At 38.7% G+C, this 25,422-nt stretch overlaps 1 protein-coding gene across 1 annotated transcript; it reads left to right on the top strand.

The window, feature by feature from the left end:
• Window positions 1-2,258: 2,258 nt before the first annotated feature.
• LOC134678109 (tyrosine-protein phosphatase cdc-14-like) lies at window positions 2,259-25,062 on the top strand. The gene is made up of 14 exons (XM_063536559.1): window positions 2,259-2,717; window positions 3,528-3,703; window positions 3,785-3,929; window positions 5,537-5,666; window positions 6,783-6,908; window positions 7,764-7,816; window positions 8,686-8,885; window positions 9,214-9,292; window positions 11,631-11,787; window positions 13,796-13,885; window positions 15,231-15,378; window positions 20,798-21,001; window positions 21,910-22,073; window positions 25,003-25,062. Exons 1-14 carry the CDS (start codon window positions 2,335-2,337, stop codon window positions 25,060-25,062), a joined length of 2,115 nt encoding a protein of 704 aa, XP_063392629.1. The 5' UTR covers window positions 2,259-2,334.
• Window positions 25,063-25,422: the final 360 nt, after the last annotated feature.

Here is a 25,422-nt window from a genome sequence, read left to right as displayed (position 1 = left end):
TTATTGCAAACTCGGGTCTTTAATTCACTCCAGCCCGCGGCTTTTGTGACACCCTCAGATATAAGACACATTCGTCAGATTCCTTTTTCGTCAGGATAAATTTTAGTCTATTTTTTTCGGACGAAAACGGAATTCCTCTTTGGACAGAAAAAACTTATCTTTGGTGTGAAAGATTTGGAATTATCCTGTGATACTTCCACCAGTGACAGTTTAACATCGATTCAGGGATGAATCATGCTATCCATTTCTAATGTGTAGCACCATCCCTTTCGGCTATTTAGGGTTGTCAAAATTCAAGTCCTTATCTGTGGTCGTGCATGCAAAAGGACGTCAAGTGGTGCCAACCCTAATAATTGCTCGGAGTAATGCAGAGCCGAGTTTGCCCGAAGTCAGGAGTGTCTGAGGTGCCAACAGGATTAAAAAAAACCGGCCAAGTGCGAGTCGCACTCGCGCAAGAAGGGTTCCGTACCATTACGCAAAATGTGGCAATAAATCACGTTTGTTGTATGGGACCCCACATATACCGGGTGTGGCCTGTAACATGAGCAAATAATGAAAACATATATTGGACTCCTCAAATGGTGACACTTTTGTTCAACAACTTTAAAAAATGATGAAGTATTTAGACTCCCTATTTTTCATAAAAAATAAATATTATTTGTAATGGACGCCAGCGCCACGCCATACCTATCATTTTGACTGACGTTGCTTGTCACGCCTTAAACATAACAAAATTCGCAATACATTGCGTCTTGGAATAAACTTTAAAGTGTATTAAAAATCAAACCACAAGTTATTTTTAAAAGTCGCTGAACAAATGTTGGTCAGTATGAGGAGTACAGCCTACAGTAAAACTTTTTGCTCATATTACAGGCCACACCCGGTATTTGCCGCACGGAATGACAGGTGGGAACGGGACGTCGCTCTACAAAATGCATGGTGCGGTGACATACTATAGATAGGTGATACGAAAGTTCACCGGGTCAGCTAGTCTCTATATAAAATCACATTTCCGCAAATAAAGCTACACAATGTATTGCCGATTAAAAATTAGAGTCCGCTTTAGTCAGAAAAAAAAAACAGATATAATTTATCCTGACGAAAGCGGAATTTGACCCAAAAGTCCGTTTTCGTCAGACAAAAAATAGGCTAATATTCATTCTCTCGAAAAAGGAATCTGACGAATGTGTCGTATATCCACCCTCGATTCCAATATTTCACTTACGACTCTCGTTGCACAATGCACTATTGTATGCAGTTAAAAAAAACCGTTTATTTCAGATCATTGATCCATAACAGCAGAGATACACATAATATAACTCCGTAAGGTAATAACAATAAGGTAACTTCTGTGTGAACGACGTCATTAATACTTACCTCGAATCAAAGTGAAAGAAAAGTCGAATTTTAACTATCTTAAAAATGTAACATAGAACCCTGTAATATTGTGTGTGTGTGTGTAGTGTATTGGGTCAGCGATATGGTGCTACTTTACCGTCCTATACCTATATATAGGTACGAGCATGGTACGAGTATGAACTGTAAAAAACTTTGTACAATATATATGCGAAAAGGTAATCGCAACTCGTGTCGATTTAAAACACATCGAAATTTAGTTACTTATCTGCCTCTTTATGGGTCGAATATGCAAGAGTCATAGAGAGATTAGATAATTTTCTTGTTTCGCGGTAAGCCATGTGATTAACGTGACGTGTGATGTGTCAATGTGGTTTGTTTACTGTATGTGCCAAAAAGGTGCCACCTACGCAGAGCTTTGCCTAATATTCCCTAATAATATATTTATTTATTTATATTATTATGAAATCAAACTTAAGTTATCCTATTTATCGCTCGAATACGCAAGCGTGATAGAGAGGCAGAAGGCAGAAACCGAACTTTCGTTTGTCGTGTTTCATGGTAGGCCACTTGGTTGACGTATTGACGCATGATGTGTCATTGATGTTTGTTTACTGTATGTGCTAGTTGTGCCATCTACGCAGAGCTTTGCCTAATATTCCCTATTATGGCAAAGATACTATACTACATTACTAATGTACTAAGACTATTTTGCTTTGGCGTGTTTCGCTAGTCAGTCACACTAAAGAAGTTTGTACTCTGTGCGCCGTGTGCTAGAGAACAGTTTTTACAATATTACTGGCGATATACAAGACATTACATTATTCCTGTCTAACTTTTTTAATAAATGTCTGTCATAAAATGTCTTTTAGGTACAACTGTTTGTAAATTTGTTGTCTCAGTGTCATTTTGCTGGATATCTTATTTTTCTTATAAAATGTATTTTATGATAAGTTCAAACAAAACATTGCTATTGCAATGATGCCGCTTGGTAACGAGTTTGTGTTTAAGACAGAGTATATTAAAAACATATTATATTTTGCCATTTTGAGACAAGATAGAGGAATCAAAAGTAGGCCAGATATACATTATTTTAGTATCGATAAAGAATTAGTCTATGAAAATTACTTCTCAGACTTCGGGCCCGTTAACCTCGGTTGTGTTTATAAATACTGTAAATTGTTGAGTGAAAAATTGAAATTATTTTTGAACAAGCAAACTATTGTGCACTACACGTCGTCAGATCAGAGGAAAGCGGCCAATGCAGCCTTCCTCATGGGCTGTTACGGAGTACTGGTCTTGGGCTTATCTCCAAAAGACGCCTTGAAGCCTCTTACAATGAATGGATCTATTATTTACCGGTTTGTACCTGTACAGTTTACCTATTGAATTGTATTGTTTGTACCTTTTACCGGTCAATGTAGCTGTGTAGTTGATAGTGAACCTGCCTTGCCTACCAAGCTGTATGACCACAATCTGGGTTTCAATACTGGTAATCTAAGGAAAGTATATGGTAAGGATTCAAATCTGTACCGGTACCACTTAAACAACGATTTGCCTACTCCAAACATTTCGCATATCTTTCAAAACTCGTAACGTGATACAATAAAAGAACTGACAGTAAAAAATATAATGCCATTATTTTATAGTTTTTTATCAGCAGTTTCACTTGACCAAATGTCGTTCTCCGAGGAAAAATGCACGATACTTACCAAAAAACAACGTACCTACTACCTACAAATTTATCGGATTTCTTATTTTATTAATATTTTTTACAAATTTATAGTTTTGATTTTTCCTTGTTCTTGTAGTGTTACTTTCCAAATTTCATAGTTCTAGGTCAACAGGATGTGTCCTATAAATTTCACAGAGGTACCTAATACATATGGTGCTACTTTATCGCCCTAGGGCGGGATTAGTTAAGGGCAATCGTGCCTAGGTCAAAAATTTAAAGAGCCAATACCTACTGTAAAACGTTGTACAATACACGTGCGAAAAGGTAATTCACACTTGTGTCATATTGTACTTACTATTACGTTAACTTAAGGGTCTTTAGACCTGAGTAGGTATATGGTTTTAATTTCAATTCCATACCTCCACGCGTTCGCGCGATCCACGTTGCAGCGTCCCGATAATATCTCACAACTTCTTTTAATTATTTTCGGTTGTAGACCTTTTCAAGATGCAACTGACGGGGATCCTGTTTTTACAATAACTATACTCGATTGCCTAAAAGGCATCAAGAAAGCTCAGGACTTGGGGTTCTTCAACCTTAAAGATTTCAATTACGACGATTATAATCGACTGGACAAGATAGCAGGCGGTGATCTAAATTGGATAGTTCCAGGTAAACGGAAAACATTAAAACTAGTTAATGATGTCAAAGTTATACCAATAGCTTTAATATTTTATTCATTGTGAGTTTCAGGAAGATTTTTAGCTTTTATTGGACCGGTTGATGTCGACTACAGCGTAAATCTATACCATCCACCTGAAATTTATATGGAATATTTTTTAGAGAATGATGTCAAAACGGTTATCAGATTGAACAAGAAGCTTTATGATGGAGATGTGTGAGTTGGTACATATTTATGAATAAAAGGCAATTCAATTAGCCCTCTTAGAATAAAACAGTATTTAGCGATAGTACCTACTTATAGGTAGTGCAAGGGGGTAGGCGTTTGATCGGATAAGTCTGTTTTTAGTACAGTCCAAGTGCCGGCGATGCTAAATGTGTAGTTAGTTACTCGATAGAGATACCTATTGGAATCGAAATATTAGATGATAGGAAGAAAAAAAATATATATAAAGTTATTTTTAGCAAGCAGGAAAGCGTCTACACATTTTTTCAAACTTCGGGTGGTTGGTGGAGGGTAAAAAATCGGTACTAAGTAGATTGTGGATTCGGTCGTTTACGTCGAAGTTAATGAAGTTAATGCTATAATTTTTCTATGACTTAATCTGACAATTATTTTTGCGCATAATTTACTTAATCTGACGATCACAACTTCGACGCCCCATTTTCACATTGTAACGCTACGTCTTACGTAGGCGAACAACGCGCGAACGCGGCGCGGCGCGGCGCGGCGAAATCAATCCTTTGATGCCCATAGAAGTGTCCTACGTAAGCGATCTCGTTGCGAACGCGGTGCGGCGCGATTTGCACGCGAATGTCAGGCGGCGCGGCGCGGCGCGGCGCGGCGGCGGCCGCTTTCGCCGCGCCGCGCCGCGCCGCGTTCGCGCGTTGTTCGCCTACGTAAGACGTAGCGTAACCGTCAGATTAAGAAAACGCATAGAAATAATTGTCAGATTTTGTACCTAATATCACAATTTTAACAGGAGGACAGGAAGGACTAATATGACGAAATCCATAATCTGATTAACGACCGAACCCCACCAACCAACTGCTCAGAATAGGTACCTAATACGGCTAGCCTTAGCCGGCGGCGCGGCGTTCAAAGGGTTAACCACTTTCAGCCGTATATGTGTATATTAAGACGTTAGCCATGATTTGCGAGCGAGATTAGAGATCCATTGACAACAATTTGTTGCGATATTTGCGATTAACAGTTTCATAAATATAAGCGTATTGATGCAAGCAGCACACATAGTGCCTCTAAGGATTGTACAGAATACAGATGGACGGAATATGAAGTCTTTAAGTTTGCGCTTCCATAACCACATAAGTACCTATATTTATAGCATGATAAGTTTTGTACCAGGAGATGACGTGAATTGGTTTACGCTAAATAATTAAGCCGTTATAAGGTAGAGGGAATATTGTTCCCACATGGTTATGGACTTCGTATCAAAGTGATACTTAATGTAATTTTTTGCATAATTTCTGACACCCTTATGCCTTTATTAATGGTTAAAGCTAATTTACCAAGACCGTCCCGAAAAAGTTTTTCACATACCAGGTTGCAACATATAGAGGCACCTAATGTTAATTTGTGGATACTTAGGCAATTGGAAAGGATGATTGTTTTTTTTATATCTGTTGCACCATTAATAGTTAATATAGGTACCTACCTACTCAATACTCATCAGATATCTTGAAAATCTGCCACCGAAATTATATGGTTATGGTTGGCTAACTACTTAAACTATGGTTATATGTACTTGTGTTATTTGTTTTATTCACAATAGAATACAATTTGAACACAAGTATAACGTGTAGGTTCACCCAAGCCGGAATCGCGCACCACGACCTGTTCTTCCCGGACGGGTCGTGCCCGCCGCGGCACATCCTCTTCAAGTTCCTCCAGCTCGGCGAGGACACGGCCGGAGCTATAGCCGTGCACTGCAAGGTTACGAGTTTATTATCTATAACCTCTAGAAGTGTATTGGCTGGCCATTATTCGGCTTATAGCTTGAATTACCTAGTCGCAGAGTTATCGACGTTCTCTTGTTGATATCCTTTCAAGCTAACATGGTAATTTACATAATACAACTATAGTATATGAGCACTGTTAACCATTTTTAACACTCACACCATCAAATCTGGAGTTCGTCAGACTGTTTCTTTTCAAAAAATATTTCCTTCGCAATTTAACTAGACGGAGCTTCGCGGGGCTCCTATTTCTGAGCGGTTTGCCCTTCGGGCATCTGAAGCTACCTAACGAACCTAACCTACCTACCTATTGATTAAGTGAGACGTCCGTGAAAACATTACACTTTGGGGAAAAAAGCGTAGGTTAGGTTCGCTAGGTAGCTTCAGATGCCCGAAGGGCAAACCGCCCAGAAATAGGAGCCCCGCTTGCGGAGCTCCTTCTATTTAAGTTGTGAAGGAAATGTTTTGGAAAAGAAACACGTGTATTGCGGTGGGACCATGGTAAAAATAAATTAAATTGCAAACATTGTCAAACTCCGGTTACGTAGGCGACCGAAAGAACTGGTCACTCTACAATCTAAAATAGTAGTACGATGCGGCTAAACGTAGGCCGCCTTATTGAAGAACGTATCGCAATGACAATCCGGCTAATCGTCGAACCGCCGCATTTCAAAACGCCCCTGTTTTCGAAAACGGCTAGCCGTAATGTAATACGGCGTATTATACGATCTGACTACGACATATACAGTATGTGTCTGACCATGGGGCTTTAATTTCAGGGCTTGGTTTACTCGCTAAACTGAGCTACTTTTACTATGGGACCAACCCTAAAATCGGGGAAAAAATGTTGGTGGTGAAAAAGTAAAAAAGATAATCGGGATTTCGGGGTTGGTGCCATAATAAAAGTAGCTCAGTTTAGCGAGTAGAATCGAGCCCTGGATTTAAAGCCCGATGGTCAGTAACACCCTGTATAAAGGGAGTGACATATTGGGTTCATATCTGTATCATTCAAATCATATCATCAGACCAGACCCAGTAGATGTAGGTACCTACCGTCTGATCCTTTCTGATATCTGACTTAGGATTTGTTTAGGCAGGTCTAGGGCGCACGGGGTCACTGATCGGCAGTTACCTGATCAAACACTACCGGATGACCGCGCGCGAAGCGATCGGGTGGATGAGGATATGCAGGCCGGGCTCGGTCATCGGCCATCAACAGGTGACTCCTTATATGTAGAATATCTTTTTTTTCTTACACTTATCACCCTCCTACTTCGTTAGCTCTATTTAAATATCAATTTAGGACTTACCAAACACAAACTAGGTTTTAGTAATATTAGGCGGTCTTCGTAGACGAAACTGCCGTCTATTCGCTACGTGGACGACTCACGATCACGCAACCAAGTGTCCGTAAATCTAAGGGAAAACGTCAAATCACTACATCTTAGAAAACTACTCCAAACACGAAAACTAGTGAACGGATTTTCATGTATCAATAGAGAGATTCGTGAGGAAGGTTTAGGTATATAAATTGTTAAGGTTTGGTTTAAATTGGTTGAAATATAACGATGTTGTCGGAAAAAATCATGCTGTCTTTAATCGAAAACGCTGCTTAATCCGTTGGAGTTATAAAAACACATTGCATGGTGGGATTGCCTCTCTTTTATCGGTCTACAAAAAGGTCCGCGACTGTGTATGTCTAACTTACTATAGGTACCCATTCTTATCATCTAAAATAAGATTTCATAATATGTGGATTTTGCAAAGCTATTTACACGGATATAGTATTAATAATTATCAAATTAAATTCGTTAGTTATATTAAGCACTTCATACAGATTACAATGGCCCCTTACAGTCCTTACACCATTCAATTTAAATGAATATATTATCTCAGGAGTAATCGTAAATTAAAGTTCCATTTCGAGCCATATAACTTGTATGAAATGTTAGACGCTATCCTATGTTAGTTACAATTTTCACTACATCATACGCTGCTATCGCTTTACTTACCCCCACCATGTACTTCGCACGTAGCCAATACCTATTATAAGGCGTAATGTGGTGTGTTACAGGGATGGTTAGAGCAAATAGAACCTTGGCTGACAAGACAGGGCAACGCCTACAGGTAAATATTTAAATTGTTTGCCTCTAAGTATTTAATCGTTGAGGACTAAACTATATAGTGGCCGGCACTTGTTGTTGAAAAATTGTCTAGTGCATAATTTCGCTAAATATCCAATAGTAACACTGCAGTGTTACTTAATAATACTCAAGAAATAACCATTATCCCATGATTACAATTGTTTAACCCTTAAATTGGCAAAGAATGTGGAAGGTCATGAGTTCAAGCCACCTCGGAGATCAATAGTACCTACTAATGATTCTGTAGAAAAAAAAGCAAAAAGATGAGCACAGGTTATGTGCCTCTATCGCGTTGCCAATTTAAGGTTTAATTTAGACGATTAATATGTGCTTATAGCCCTATACCTATAGATACCTAAAAGTTTAGAATTGTCTAAGTAATTAACACGCTTTTATTAGGTCGACCTGTAGGTAACCATGTAATGGAATCTAAGGTAACTAATTTAACCATCTTCCAAGGATTGTAGCGTTATGAAAATTGGCAGCTGTATGTAGTTCTGATGACAATACAATAATATGGTACTGTCGAACTGATCTGATGATGGAGCCGGAAGATATGAACTGGAACTTCATGATGGAACATCGTATCATAGCTGTGTTTGGATTTGTTAGAAAAGTCTTGTAATGAACTTTGACCACGATTAGGTTTCAAGGTCTGATGATGAAGCCGGAAGATAGGCCTGCACTGGCATTCCATGATGGAATATCGTATCATAGTCGAGTTTGCACTTGTGAGAAAGGTCACGTAATCGGTTTTGAACACGATCAGGCATCAAGCGTGTTTTTCTAGTGTTTTTTTGATTATTAATTTTTTTTGTAATAAAATTTTAACCTCAATGAAGTTTGTGATAGGAAAAAATACTTTAATGATGAGGATCGTATTCCGGTGCACAAGTACGGAGTGTATTCGATTGCCGAAAAGGCCTTGAGAAGGACAGCTCGCTATAAGATTTTATCGAGAGGCAACAACAGTCCGCCGCCGCCCATCGAGTGGAACATCCGGACCGATATATTGTCGCCACCAAGGCCTCGGGCCTCCAAAGTTCGTGAAGGTAAATGGGTAATTTCTAAAAAAAATCATTCTTCACCTTCTCACTGTCAAGTAACAATTAAATACATTTGGTCGCTTGCGCCCGGGACCTTGACGTGTCAGTGACGTTTTTGTTTATAACGTGAAATGTTCAAAGGGTTAATACGTATTTCTAAATAACAATAACAATAAATAGACATTTACACTCGCATACCCAGCATGTGAATAATTTAAGTATATACTTAGTTAACAAATTTTCATCAAGTAATCCCAAGGACCAATGTATCCCGTGCTTGATGATGTCTAGTCCTGGGTATTATGTTTTTTTGATAATTGTCTTTTTGTAACAGCTGTAAACAAGCCGCGGATGGACAGAGATAGTAGCAAGGAATCTTTTAAGAACAGTTTTTCGGGTCCTTTCTACAAAGGGTAAGCGTTTCTTTCCAAAAGAATGATGATGATATGAATTATCAGAACACTATTCTGCGGCGCCTGGCCTTGACTATTCTTAAACCTATGGTCCCGTCGGGCAAGAAGCATGATACTTGGCATAAAACGCAGTATATTCAGGTACCTACAACATTAATTGGTAGTAGAAACAAGTCGTCAATGAAACTATAAAGTAACAACAAATCTAACATACTATGGTAAACGAAATATCTGAAGACATATCTCCCTCAGCATGGTTAAGGGTGAAGCTAAGAACCTGAACTATGATAGCTGTCTCCTTTTTATAATGACTGGTAGTAGGGTAGTGGCATTAAAAGAAGACCGACCCCCAGAAGATGAACGTTTAGCTTTAAAATCGAAATAATTAAATCCTGACGTATTTAACACGCGCTTAATAGTAGATTGCACAACAAGGGCATAAAGTGACCCATTTTTACCCGAGGCAATTTTTTGGTCTCAGCGAAGCGAAGACCAAAATAGTAGACGACGGTAAAAATGGACATTTATGCCCTTGTTGTACACTCTGCTTTTCACTTCGATTGCGAGGAAAATAAAACACATTTTTCACGGCAATTTACACCACGAAATTGTCGTAAAGCGAAAGAACATAATACATAACCAATTCCCGCCAACTAACTTTTTAATTTTTTTTTAAATTTTCAACTTGTCAGTCTTTCAGACGCTTGATTTTCTGCCAAATCAAACATTTCGGAGCATTTTTGAACGATAATCGACTCCTATTATATTTGATGTGATTTACTAAATTTAATGACAGAAAATACGGATTTCTAATAAATTGTAGCAAAAATAAAATAATATAACAAGTTTTGTCATCTACACATTTTTATTGCTCAGAAAAAATTGTGCAATATGTTTTAACTGTTTGGCTGTTGAGACCGATTACCTTAGTTTTAGAAGAAAATTTTACTTTTATGCTCTAGTGCATAAAATGCGATTTTATGTCGTCTACGCACGACACAAAGGTGCACTTTTTGAGCATGAGAAGTCAAAAAGTATTTTTTACTGAAACTGTAACTCTACCCCCACGTACCAAACGGGATTGTTATTTAGGGTTCATGCTAAATTGGAAATTTAATAGCGTAAGTATTGAATAACCAATTTTAGCTAGGTACCCTAAATGGCGCAACAATCACGGAGTGTAATGCTCTATGGAAATCTTATTTTATTAAGATGGCCGCTTCAAAACAAGCCTTTAGTTACGTTTAAAATAGAATAACAGGTACATATACCCCTTCGGCCGCAACCGGAACTTCGTAACCAGTTTTTATTTATAATATATACCTATGACATTAAAGTTACTGGATTTAATAAAATATTAATCTAGAGATTGAGGTTTGCACTCTTCAGATACTCGATGGCCCTTTCACTTAGGTTCGCTCGCAAGGTCTTCAATCCTTCCCTTAAATTTGGTGAGAGGTGAGAGGGCATTCCCTAAAGGGGCCCACTGATTAACAGTCCACCGGCCGGTATCGGCCTGTCATTTTTCGGAACTGTCGAAACTGACAGGCCGATACCGTCCGGCGGACTGTTAATCAGTGGGCCCCTTTACAATGTGATCAACCCTCTGCTCAGGGTCACCACAGTCCACACACGCACTGAGGGGAGTCACACCAGCCCCATTTATGCCAATGGTAGGCACACTTTCCAACGCATGTCCGAATGCAGCGGTTGAGTTGACTCGTGTCTTGAGTTGACGTATTACATTTATTTGGGTCGAGTGTGAAAACTTGAAGACCCTTAAATTGTTGGGCATTCCACTGAGCCATCCATGATTCGTGTATATTCCACTCGTCAACATGCACCATCCATACCAAGAGCTGGCGGGTTACGGGACGAGTCATTTCTCTCCAAAATCTCTGAAGTGTTTTTGAGGCATTTGGTTTTTATTGCCTCTCGGAGATGACACTTTTTTCGCCACAGGTGTGGAGGTTCTATGGCGCTAAGAGCTGGGAACAAGAATGTTGGGGTGGGTTTGAGGCAACCAAATAATGAATAATGTTAAGATAGTTCGGAGTTTAATCTCAACTTGATTATATGTAGAACCATGTAAGAAAAATAAAGTTACTGGAAACGCGTCTAACATATAGAAAAAAAATTTAAAGTTGGGGTAGTCGTTTAATTGTTTATCTATTAGTGCCACTACCCTGTTTACATTTTATGGGCAATATCATTTTAATTATTATATCAAGGTAAGGCATATGAAGTGCACATGTGCACAATACTATGTTAACTTTATAATATACGCTACGGTCTACGTTTTTCTATACAAGATAATTAGTGTATTTACTTTAAACAGAGAGCACAACGAGCGGAGCCGGAGCACCACGCGGCGCCCTTGCGGACCCTGCGGAGAGCGTCCCACGAATCCGTCTTCCTACGCTAAAACCAGACCCGATCAGGCCCCGGGGAGAACCAACAGTAGTAGAGGCAGAGGCAGACCTAGTTTCACCAATGTTAGTTTAGCCTATTGATCTCAACTTATTGCTATAGGTAGGTATGTACCTACCTACATGACGATATTGACAACCGTAAAACCTCCCAACCATGGTATAATAATATACTCCGCCTGGTACTATCTTCCCGTCTTTTCGTGGTCACGTAACTGACACAATCCTACGTTATTATGCGACAGCGCTATATGATAATATGCGATATCGCTATATGAAGTGGCAATGTTATTGTGAGGTAGGCTTTTTTTTTTCTTTGTATGGACTTGAGGGCGGTGTTGCCCGTAGCCAACGTCATGAGGTAGGCTTGTGTCCAACTATAGTCCAAAGCTCCCAAGTCTCCTAACCAGGGGGCCGATTTTTGAATTTCGAGCGTTCCATTTCGTCACTCGAAACTCGGTGGAAAACAGCGAAATGCTAATTGTTGAAATACGAGCGATAGAAATTGGGAATCGAGTGGTATTGGCCACTCGTTTTCAATTCTATTAGCAGAATTTAAATGCCGGGTACTGGAGATATTATTGAACGAAATACACGAAATGGAGCGGTCAAAATTCAAAAATCGGCCCTCAGGGTCCAAAATTAACTGTAATTTTTTCGCTCAGATGTGTATTTTACTGTGACTTGTAAGTACTAAGGTGAGGTATATGTTTATAAATAGAAGAAAAATCACGGAGTAAACCAAAAGGAAAATATATTAATGTATTGACATTTAATTTCCTTTTGAACTTGTGGACCCTGGTCGTCCCATTAGTTTTCCGTCAAGTTCTTAATTTAGTCCTATTCTACTTTCGTCACGCATTCTACATTGAAAGCCACCGACGATTGTGACGAATGTAGAATGGGTGACGAAAGCAGAATAGGACTAATTTAAGAACTTGACGGAAAACGAATGGGACGACACCCACGACGATACCTAACAAGTATTGGACTATAGTTGGGAGGTTTTACTGAACGTTTAAAATTCATAGACATCGACAGGATCGACCGATTTGATCAGAAATTGGAGTCAATCTCTAATTTAATCACTCATTTTAGATTTATGGTGATATTTGAGCGCTCTACATTAAAAAAATGTCTCCAAACGCGAATACTAGTGTCAAAAATTGGTAGCCTTGCGTCCGCATCTCCATTTTATCTGTTACTAGCGACCCGCCCCGACTTCACACAGGGTAACAAATTATACACCAAAACCTTCCTGAAGAATCACTAATATCACTATTGATAGGTGAAAATCGCATAAAAATCGGTTCAGTATTTTTTGACTTTATCGCGAACATATTACATACAAAACAGACAGACGCGGCGGGGGACTTTGTTTTATAAGGTGTGGGTAAAGTACGGTAGTACTATTAGTTATTCTGTGGTTAAAGTGATATCGGCTATAATCGGCGGTCGAAATATGCGAGCCAATTTTGCCTGATTTAATCAGATTGGCAAAAAAACTGTTCCCGTCTGGACATTTTATCACAACCTCATTTAAGTGTAACAACTTACAGTTCTGTCAAGCCATTTCCGTCAGCGTCAGTAGAAAAAAGTGGCACATTTTAATAATGTAGACGCGAATTGTTATGGCCCCTTGTCCCATAGAAAATAAGATTTCGCGCCTTTTTCTAGTGATAAAGTTGCTTGACAGATTATATAGTATATCTAACCACATACCTACCATAAGCAGGCGTGTCTCACTCCGCGATTTCGTCGCTTTGCTACAGGTAGCTAAAAGTACATTCGTTCGGCCCCAATTTTGGGGTTTGCCATAAGCCGCGCGTGGCGCTGTCGCCACCTAGCGGCTATATCTGTGCTGATCGTAACAGACGCATTTTGTTAGAGAGTGAGCCTTCTGTACTTAGTACTATTATTTATTCTGTGCCATAAGATAATAGTTTTAAAACTAATATATATCGAATTTTTGAGTTGGTAAAGTTGGCACATTTTACGGTATCTAAATCCAGAAATAAAATAATAATGATGATAGTTATCTACAAAATATTCAATGCTTGATTCGGTTTTTCAGTATACAAGTGTTACCGTAAGTAATGTGAAAGCATCTCGCCCTATTAACCCGTCTCCATCGCCAACGAAAATGACTGCTGCTGGTAAAAAGGTAAATAACTAAAATAACAATCGGATTGACTCGAACTATAAGATATATTTGCTAAAGATATATTATGATACTACTGTGTGGCCCGGACCCACAGGAAAGCGCGGCAGAGGCAAGCCGCGCACGCGCTGGTCAGATGACATAACGAAACTGGATAACGACAGCAGAGCTTCAGACAGACCTCGGGAAAACCTATATACCTACCCTATAAAAAGGGGTTCTCATACATTATTTTTATCTTCTATTTTGTGTATTATTTTTTTGACCTTGGTTAACTATATTGAGAAACTAAAGGCTTCTTTTATTTATTTTTCACCACACCAGCTCGGAAAGAATTACTTTGCACTTCAAAAACGAATAGCAAAGTTGCATTTTATTCACATGTGAGGCAAAGTAATCAAATGCAAATTTTGAGTTGTTTTCTTATGTTTGCTGGTAGAATTGACTTTTAAATGATGATTTTGGATGATAAATATTTAATATCATTCATGTGGATTTGATTTTGTTTGATATTTTACATTTAATATTTGCTTCGGGTTGGTGTGGTGAAAAATTTTGTGTTTCACTCGGGGGCAAATTTTGTTTAACCCTCGTGCTTTGAAACCCTCGCAACGCTCAAGATTCCATTTTTCGAACCACTCGCTACGCTATTGGTTCAATTTTGGAATCCTTCGCTTGCTCGGGTATCAATATTAGCACGAGCGGTTAAACAACAACTTTGCCCCCTTGTAAAACAAATAACTATTGTTATAATATCTGGGAGACCGGAAAATATAAAAACTCAAAAATGCGCGTTTTCCCAGAGATAAAACCTAACTATTTAGATCGATTTTCGCCCCCAAAAGACTTGCTCGTATAGCCCCCTCCAGACTATGCGCGTGAATCGCGGGCGAAGCCGCGAACGCGAGTGTGAAGTCGATTTCGCTGTCTGCGCTTCGCCCGCGATTCACGCGTATAGTCTGGAGGGGGCTTTTAAGGAGTAAGATTTATTATATTATGATATGGATCGGATATGTCGGTGTCAAAAGTGACGTTTTTGTTTGCAGAAACGTCACTTTTGACGCTGTTATATCCGATCCATGTCGTATCTTTAGCAAATTTTTGACGTATCTTGAAGTTCGAATTATGCCTGGCGAGTCGGGCCAAAACCTGTGTAAACTATTCAAACTCCGAATTGGATTTACTTACTTAAACCACCTGTCAAACATCCTACACTAGTTTACACATAAATATTTAAGTACAGATTTTCAAAAACGTTTGGGTAAAAACAACATCTATAATCTTTTTTAAGTCATTCGTTCATATTTCCGCTTTGTCCACTTTTTTTTAGGCTTTAAAATATTTCCAGAATACCACTGAAAAGAGCAAAGAAGCAATGAATAACGCGAAAAGATACGAAAGACTAAATAAATTATGCGATGTCCTCACTGTGACTCCGCATAACAGCAAAAGAGTCACTTCCACCGGCAAAGAGGTCACTGCAATGTACAGCACAGGTATTAATAACATATATTATACACAATTTAAAATATGTATATTTAAAAAAATCACTAATAAAATAAGTTTTTGGCAAAAAAATCATTATTGGCACAAGCTTTTATCGAAGCTTTTTGACTGTACCTTTTTTCCACAAGCAATTAATATCCATCAAGACAATTCTAACAACCCCAAACACACTTATATTGTATGGTTTTATCACAGAGCTCCCATGGCGACCTCCGTCTCCATCATCAGATCAGCTCCAGCCATGTCATCATAATATTGCATTGTCATCCGATTTACATATACTTATGTATATATATTGATATATTTCCGTCAAGGGCGTACCTGGGCGTTTTCAGAAATAAATATTGAAAACCAGGCCGCGTAGCCAAAATGCCAATCGCTTACGCTCCGTAGCGATCGAAACACAACTGTCACAGTCGCACTAATATGGAAGAGTGATAGAGAGACACAAAGCGTTTCGTTGTCGAAGCGATAGCGATTGTAACCTTGGCTAGGCCGGCTGATTCTTTCACATCTGGACGTTCTTGGGCTCATTCTACTCAGAATCGACAGCATTCTCCACCCACCATTAAAAAAAGATGTCCCAAAATGTCCATTCCATTACGTCACGTTTTAGTATGAACATTTTTTTCACTTGTATGTGCGTGACGTAGTGCATGGAATGTACAATTTTGATACAAATTTTTGGGACATTTTATTTTATCATCAAAATTGAATATGCTAGTGATTCTGAGTTGAAAGAACCCAAAAACACCGGGATTTGTGAGAATCGGGTTTTCGATATTTATTTCTGAAAACGCCCACCTACATTTAATCCTGAATGAAGCGATGGATTCTAAAATAGAATCGCGGAGTAGTGAGTGATTCTAAAGAATAATCCTGAACGTAATGAGGTACAGTCAACGGTAAAAATATGGGTGTACAAATAATTTCAAAAATATGACCCATAACTCTTATGTCAGTGAATTAAGAACTATGGGACATATTTTTGAGTAAGTTGTCTACACCCATATTTTTACCGTTGACTGTATTCAATGTGTTACGCCCAAGACGAAATAATTTTGATACCGTATGACACATACTGATTTTCACATCAACTATGAGGAAATTGTTATGTTCCAAAATATGTACTTAATAATATATATGAACAAAAAAAAATAGTATACAAGAAAGATAAAATCGTGTCCTAGAACAGAAAAGTACAACTTTGATCCCTCTAACAGGGAAGAAAAGTGCCACTTTGATCCCTCCTAGCGGGGAAGAAAATAGTGTAGTAAATAAAGGTAGTGAAACCCCCAGGAATTCCTCAGCCAGAAAAAGCTTTACAGTATGATAAAGTATCAATAAATAAAAAGTATTGTATAAATTTCCAAAGAATAATAATAATAGTATTTAAGTAAATACCTAAAGTCTTAAATCGTTAATATCTTTTTACGGAAAATTGCTCCGTTTATACTTTCTTCTCCGGACATGTTCATGTAACGTATTGCAACAATATATGAAATATCAAAAAAAAATCCCCGCAGAAATACCAATATTAACAAAATATAATTTTTTGACGTGGCTTGGACCGGAAAATTGCTCAGTCTAATTTTTTCACTAAAATGCCATTTTATTGCCGATTTATACATACAAATTGAAAATCTAAAAAATTTACCATATACTTTTTTTCAGAATTTGCCTTTTTACTCGCTGTGGAAAATTTCTCTATCCATTTTATTTATTGAATTAAGTTCACAGTTTTCTTTCCATTCAACTATAAAAACATCCAAAAAAATAATAGTTAGGGAGGCGAGGTAGCTAAATGGCGTAATTCAACGGCGCCGTCGAGACCTATCAAAATCGAAAGATAAAATAATTTCGAAAAGAAAAGCTCGTATGGCAAAAACCATTTTAGCGGTGGGTTTGGCGTGTACGGTTTTTCAAAAATGTTAAAAAAAAAACAGTTACTTGGGCATTCTCGAGCGCGTCAGATATTCATACTACGTATGCCCCGAGTGCCTCTGATAACAACGGTATACTAATCTGCCGGTTTGCGTGGTGGGGGTAGGCATATAAAGTAGTCAAAAATGCAAAAAAAAAAATTTACTCGAGCGCGTCAGATTTTCGGAAGGGGTGTTAAGTAGGCCCCAAGGAAGCTTCCTTTAAAAAAACTGACGATTTCGGCGTGACGATAAGTTACGATGAATTTTTGAAAATGCAAAAAAAAAAAGTTTTTTTGAAATACTCGAGCGCGTCAGATTTTCATAGGGGAGGTTTATCTCGGTATCCTGAAAGCATATTTTTTTAATCTGACAAAAATGTTGGTGGGTTCTCTTAATCTGACCGATTTTATGATGCTTCAAGTCAAAAAGTTTTAACTTTGGACAAAAATGTAAAGAGACCTTTTTTGTGTAAAATAAAATTACCTTTTTTGTTTATTTAAACTTTTTTTTTGTAAAATGTATCGTTCGCGACTTATATGCCGCAACGCGTTCTTAGGAAGACGAAATGGCTCCTCCACACTTCCGGTCATGCGGAAACCGGCAGATTTTGTATTTTTAGTAAGTTGTAGATTATATTCTTCAAAGTAAAAAATAAAAAAATCGCGCTCGAGAATGCCGGATTAACGTTTTTTTTTACAAGTTCGCGACCCTATAACTCGACGGCGTCAAGGACTTATCGTCAGATTAGTTAAATTTAGTCTTTAAACACTAAAATCAACCCCCAATATCTTAATCTGACGCGCTCGAGTATTTCAGACTATCCATTTTTTTTTACTAATCTGATCGTCTATCCTAGGCGCGCGTCACTACATATAGAGCTAAATACTTTACAAGGTTGTTCTATTAGGTCTAAGGTATCTCTCATATCTTAAACTGCCACGCTCGAGTATTGCCGAAAATTCCCCTATTCGCCTCCCTAACTATAACGAGCGTATTCAAAACTAAACATATCGGGAGCAGTGTATAGGGAGCGGGGTGTACAAGGGATGACAGTTCTTTTGGATATTTTGGATTTAAGTATATACGTGACTACTTAGTATATATTTAAAAAGAAATCAGGCTGAGAAATTTTCCACTCTCAGTTTTTTATAGTTCTAAAATACATAAACTTGGGTATGCATTTTTTTTTTGGATTTTCTTACCCACTACGCCAAATTATATTCTAAGATCATATAAGAAGGAAAAAATGGCAGAGCAATTTTCCGGTGAAAATGAGCGCCAAAAAAGGAATTATCGTAAAAAAAATATTCTCATGTTTGACAAAAGTTTTAGATTTTTTTCTAGTATCACATACTGATACAAATAACTTATTTGGTAAAATAATTTTGGACGGAGGAATTACTCGGTTCAATATATAAACAGATTTGTATTTTTACGTATAAATACCTAACTTAGGAGTGGTTTTTTTTTTGGATATTTATATGTTAGTTTCGGCTCATACCATACAATAACCAAGCAAAATTTCATCGACTGAGGAATTAATGCATGGGTCTCCATACAACAACTTGCTTCGTTTACTACACTAAAAAGCCTTTTTCGATTAGGTGATGTGAAAAATAACATACATACTAACAGGGCAAGTTAAATATAAGCTTGTAGTCCGGTGGCCGGCAGACGTAGCTTGTAGTCCGGTGGCCGGCAGACGTAGCTTGTAGTCCGGTGGCCGGCAGACGTAGCTTGTAGTCCGGTGGCCGGCAGACGTAGCTTGTAGTCCGGTGGCCGGCAGACGTATAGGTAATATTGCTATGCCCTTGCTGGGCTTATGTTTGAAACAACTCATTAAGTATCAGTGGCGGCGCGTCCATAAAAGCCGATTCCCACCGTCTTGCCTGTTTTTGGACGTTTGAGCAGAGTTGTAAAGGAAATATGTAAGCCAAATTAGCCCCGGCTTGCCTATATATGTTTGACGCACCGCCACTGTTAAGTATATACCTACAACTTGAATGCAAACAAAAAGAACTTGAACTAAGTCAATGAACAACGCACGCGTCTTTGTGTGTGAATGAACCGATTCATAATAAAACCGGCCAAGAGCGAGTCGGACTCGCGCACGATGGGCACCATTACACAAAAACGCCAAAAAAAATCGCGTTTGTTGTATGGGAGCCCCACTTAAATATTTATTTAAATTTTTTGTTTTTAGTATGTGTTGCTACAGCGGCACAAGAAAAAAATCTGTGAAATTTTCAACTGTCTATAGCTATGACGGCTCGTGAGATACAGCCTGGTAACAGACAGACAGACGGACAGCGGAGACTTAGTAATAGTACCCTTGGGTACGGAACCCTAAAAAAGTACCTTCAACTTCAATAAAAAGAATAAGATTTCTAACTGGTAATTTCTTCAAAAACTGCCAAACACAAATTGTGTCATGTCGTATTTCAAAATAATACTAGGTTTTGTATGATACAATTAGATTAGCCTATACATTTTTTAAAGAATTGTGTAATATAATAAAAGTTTTTAAGAATAGGGGATATTTACTCTAGTAAATTCATAGACTAACTTTACTTATACATACTGTGTGCCTTAAACTGTTTTTTGACAAGTTTTACACACACAGACAATAAAATATGACATTGATGCGTCAAGGCGGTTTATTAACAAGGGCCTGCCGGTAAACGCGAAAATCGAAATTTAGTTATCTGCCTCTTTATCGCTCGAATATGCAAGAGTGATAGAGAGGCAGAAACCGAACTTTCGAATGTCGTGTTTCACGGTAGGCCATGTGATTGACGTAGTGAAGCATGATGTGTCATTGATGTTTGTTTACTGTATGTGCTAGTTGTGCCACCTACGCAGAGCTTTGCCTAATATCCCATATTTTCAGGTAAATCAAATTCTAGGTTTTATACCTATTCTACCCCGCCATCCCTCTTCGCCCCGGTTAAGGGTAATAGGTACCAGTGGCGGCGCGTCCATAAAAGCCGATTCCCACCGGCTTGCCTGTTTTTGGACGTTTGAGCAGAGTTTTGTAAAGGAAATATGTAAGCCAAATTAGCCCCGGCTTGCCTATGGATATGTTTGACGCGCCGCCGCCTACCTACCTTGTTCTGTCAATCAAAAGAAAAATGTAGTAGGGAACGATGTAGGTATGGCGCATGACACACTGCATCCGATTCGCATGTCGCTCCGACGTACCTATAGCGTTGTCTCGCTGAAATATCGGAGCGAGGTGCGAATCTGATGCAGTGTGCCATGCGCCTAAGGGATGCATACAAGTTGAGTTGAGTTTGAGTAGCTGTGTGAGATACGAGATCGTTTCAAAGTAGTAATCGTACGCATAACAGGGGGGCCAGAAATATTGGTATTCATCGCAAATTAAATTCATTTGGATATCACGGACAGAGAACGTGTCAGGAATACAGCTACATCCCTCTATCTATTAGGTCATCTAACATGAAAACTCAATTTGACAATACAGCTGCATCCCGCGGCTCACTGCAGTCGAACCCGCGGCGCAGGCTCGGCCGCAGCCCGAGCCCCAGCCCCAGCCCCAGCCCGGCGCGGGTGCTGGAGCACTCGCGCGCCACCAACACGCCGAGCCACAGTAACAGCAGCAACAGAGGAATGCTCTCCAGAGATATCTCCAAGACTTCGTTGAAGAAAGCTCTGTCTAAGCTCAAATGTTAGTTTGAAAAAAAAAAACCATCGAATAGGACCATCATTGCTTGATTTTTGAATGCAATGACCGATGCGTCCCTATTTAATCCAGGCTAGCTGAGCACTCCAACTTTAACGGCCAAGCCACATATTTTGACTAAGGTGTAGAGTTTGTGAAGTTAGGGCTTGTAGAGTTAGAAGCTTGGCTCTACATGAGATCTGATAACTTTTTGACAGTGCGAGCCTTATGGTTTCGTCTTGGCAACATTTTAATTTAATTTAATTTTGGAAGGTATTCACTTTTTTTTGTAAGTTGCTTAATGACAATCTTCCATCTCCTAATTTAAAGGGTTGAGGGTAACGTACAATTAAAAATCCTGAGATACGTACCTCGTGTTATGGCTCATGGTTACTGAGTGGGACCCACGCAACACAATAGACGGTGCAGGTCGGGGTTTAGGCAGACCGAAAAGGAGATGGCGGGACGACTTGGACGCATTCTACCTCAAATAGTGGGAAAATGTCGATGACAGGTTCGAGTGGAGAAAACGAGGGGAGGCCTTTGCCCAGCAGTGGGACACCAAAGTAGGCCAAAAAAACGTACCTGGGGGCATTTTTATACAAATTGCTTTTTACTGATTCCACATACAAACTTCAGCCCCCTTTTAACCCTTACGGAATGATTTTGGGGTTAAAAACTAATCTTTATCCCTCCTTAAGGACTAAAATTTTCAGTTTTTTTTTTGGAGTTTGTGTACTATCTTACATACCAAATTTTCCTTCCTTCCCATTCTTGGACTTCAGGAAGTACCCTGAAATGTTTTGATGATGATCAGTGAGCGAGTGAGTGTCGAAATCGGGGTTTATTAAATATGTGGAACAGTAAAATAGACATTGTGAGGGGACGTGTTGCTTAATCTCTTGTGTTTTCAGGTGTAGCCAATCAGCGGGAGGGATCGCTCGCCGGGCACTCGGTGGGCGCGGGCTCGCTGGGCGCGCGCCGCAGGGCTCCGTCGCCCGTATTCCAGCGCTCGACGCGCGTGCACTCCGACGAGCGAACCATCGCCACGCAGGGAGACCTGCTCAATAGCATAAAAGTACATAATTAATACATTTATAATAATATTAATAATTAGTATTCTTTGCACCTGGCGGGGACCATCTCCGGATGTATCACATTGTGCGTTCGGAGATGGTATCCGCCACGTGTAAGTATGCCTTCCTTTTAAATTAAAGTGTCTTAAAGGGCCTCTGCGCTGTTGGCTCCGGCCCCACGTACGCCTCCCAAAGGTCCGGGACCCCATGGTCCCGAGATATGGAAAAGACATACAATTAATAATTCATTTAGTAATTATTTTAGTAATTTAGTTTTTGCTCCAAGTGTTAATTTTGCTAGGAACTGCCGGCCTAGCCAAGGTCACAATCGCTATCGCTTCGACAACGAAAACCATTATGTCTCTCTATCACACTTCCATATTAGTGCGACAGTGACAGTTGCGTTTCGATCGCTACGGAGCGTAAGCGATCGGCATCTTGGCTACGCGGCCAGATTAGACTACTTAGTAGTCATTTTCGAACTGTCAAAACGATTTTGCTAACTATTATGGAATTTACCCATAAGCAAAGAGAATAGATAGTATAGAGGGGTCCTGTCATAGTAAATTTTGTAGTCACAGTGAATTTATTGCCATCTATCGACACAGGACTAAAACTCAAAATGAAAACGTATCAAATATCAAAAAAATGTATATATAGTAGTATACCCTATAATGGACGTGGAACCAGTAATGGGACAAAAAAACATAATTCCTCTAAAATAAGTATCTAAAAGTAGTTTATAAACACTGGCTGTATGTTATCATACATAAGAGTCCTAGAGCTGTCTCAGTTTGAAGTTTCATTAAATTTGGTTGTTTTTTAAGAAATTGGCGTCAACCCAAAAGTTGTCGTGTCACTGAAAAAAAATACCACTACGAATTCTTAACAACTTCGCTAAGAGTGGTGAGTTAATATATTAAATTTTAATTAATTAATACTTGATGAAAACTAGAATGTGTTTTGTTAATTGCATTTACCATGAGATAAGGTATACAACACACTATGTTGTGACTCCACAGATGTAACAAAATAGTGGTATTTGGCCCAATCCCATTATAGGAGCTGTAAAACTGCGTACCTCCTATGATGGGACAATTGACAGAATGATGCTTGCCATGCCATAATTTCATGTTTAAACAATACAGAAGTAAAATGTAGTTACGAAATATGTCAATCAGGAGGTATTCTCGGACTTCGGATAAATTAATATCGTTTTTCCAAACTTTTATTTAACTTGCCCTGTTAGTTAGTGTGGGTCCAATCTTGGTAGCTGAATTTGAGCCACTTTTCGATTTCCGATTCAGTTGAAATTTTGTGTAAGTACGTAATTAAGTATGCAAATCGGATGATAATGCAATTATGATAACATCGACCTGATCTGATGACCTATTTCAATATTTTGGAGACAGGAGGTGGCCATGGGAACTTTATCGCAATAAACCCTAACTAATTGTGTTTGGGTATATTAGAATTGTCTCGATGGATCTAATACAATAATAATTGGCTGTGGAAAGAAAAATACATTCAGCGATAAAAGCTTATACCAAAAATGGATTTTTTTGCCGTAACTTATTCCCCATTTCAATATTTTATACTGATAGAGCAATGTCCATTATAGGGGGCCCATTACTGGATCCACGTCCATTACCGGGGGCCCATTACTGGAGCTTTAGTGTCCATGACTGGAGAAAAAAAGCATAGTTTTAATTTGTTAAATATGTGGAAACTAATGGCATTATCTTTGATACAACACGGCTAAAACATGAAAGACGGATAGGACTTTCATCTTTTAACACGCTAAGCGGTAGCCCATTTACATGTATAAGGGAAATAACATAAATACTCCAAATTTCCTCTTAAATGTCCCATGACTGGTGCTGTTACTATATATGGATAAATAATGTTATTATTTTTATACATGAACATGGGACGTTCATTCACTGATATCTATGTGTTAAAATTGTTAAATATGAAACGGTGTCGTCACGCCATCTAGCCGAGCATAGGCCAAAGCCGTGTGCGCCATCTATCCGGGAATGACTCTTTCTTAATTTCAGAGGCACGTTTTTTCCTTAGACTTGATTCATCTTATACGAAGTTACATATGTCTTTGCTATAAGTATATGAAACACTAGATGTGACGTCACAATAAGATAACCTACTATTTATAGTTTTATATACGGGTTTTAAAATAGAAATTGGTTCTCTATTATACATCTAAATTTATTTTAAATATATAGTGAAATACCTTATTACACGGTGTTTTTTTTAAGTCCGTTAATTTCAATGGTGCATTATACCTACATTAGGATTTTTGACCGTATTTAGAATAAATTATTTCACACCTTTAGTTGCATGAAATAAAGCACCAGATAATTATACGAAAAACATATTAAGTAAACAGTTATTTTTAAACACAAGTTCTATTTAGATAAAAATATAAAAAGCAGGTGAGTTGACCGTTGACCATACCGTACCTATTTGTTATTCTGTGCCATTGTGTATTGTTTCATATAATTCCTTACTAGCAAATCGTTTAGACAGTTACCCCCTTATTCATAAACGTTCAATCATACCAATACGTCGGAAAGGGACAAACAATTATTATGAGCTTGTCAACTTTAGTAAACGTTTATGAATACAGAGGGGTAGCCTGTTCGTCTGTCCGTCCATCTGTCTGTCTGTCACCAGGCTGTATCTTATGAACCGTGATAGATAGACAGTAGACATTTTCACGGATGGACGATACACAGATAACAATAAATACTCAAAACAGAATATAATAAATATTTAAGTGGGGCTCCCATACAACAAACGTGATTTTTTTACCGTTCTTTGCGTAATGGTAATGGTACGGAATTCTTCGTGCGCGAGAGACCGACTCGCACTTGGCCGGTTTGATCTAATAAATCTATTTTCGTTTTTCAGGTCCAGAGAAGGTTACGAAAGAAAGACAGTGATGAAAAAGTAGACAAGAAGAAAAGGTAGGTAAATTCATACTTTTTTTCTACTCCAGGTAGCGTAGCACGGTCGCGTTTTTATCCCTTGTCACCATACCTGTCACGTTCTGACAAGTATGTAAGTGCGAAAGGGACGCGCATAGTGATAGTCGATAAAAATGCAACCGTGCTGCGCCCGCAGTAGTCTTATTTGAGTCGCTTAACTTCAAACTCGGGTAATCCATCTGTCAGATTATGCGATTTTAGTGTTAAGAAAAGCGGCCAAGTGCAAGTCGGACTCGCCCATGAAGGGTTCCGTAACAGCAAGTAACATAAAAAAATTGCGGTTTACGATTTAAGACGTATTAAAAAACTACTTACTAGATCTCGTTCAAACCAATTTTCGGTG

The sequence above is a fragment of the Cydia fagiglandana genome, chromosome Z, assembly GCF_963556715.1.
Source record: "Cydia fagiglandana chromosome Z, ilCydFagi1.1, whole genome shotgun sequence".
In the NCBI taxonomy this organism is placed as follows: domain Eukaryota; kingdom Metazoa; phylum Arthropoda; class Insecta; order Lepidoptera; family Tortricidae; genus Cydia; species Cydia fagiglandana.
The sequence above is the reverse complement of the archived record's forward strand: the minus strand, read 5'-3'. Positions and strand labels throughout refer to the sequence as shown.

Excerpts from the sequence above, each read along its gene's own strand:
- LOC134678109 (XM_063536559.1), top strand. The coding sequence starts at position 2,335 with ATGATGCCGCTTGGTAACGAGTTTGTGTTTAAGACAGAGTATATTAAA. Across the intron at positions 6,909-7,763 it reads CGGTCATCGGCCATCAACAG|GGATGGTTAGAGCAAATAGA; the intron begins GTGACTCCTTAT and ends GGTGTGTTACAG. Across the intron at positions 15,379-20,797 it reads CACTGCAATGTACAGCACAG|CTGCATCCCGCGGCTCACTG; the intron begins GTATTAATAACA and ends TTGACAATACAG.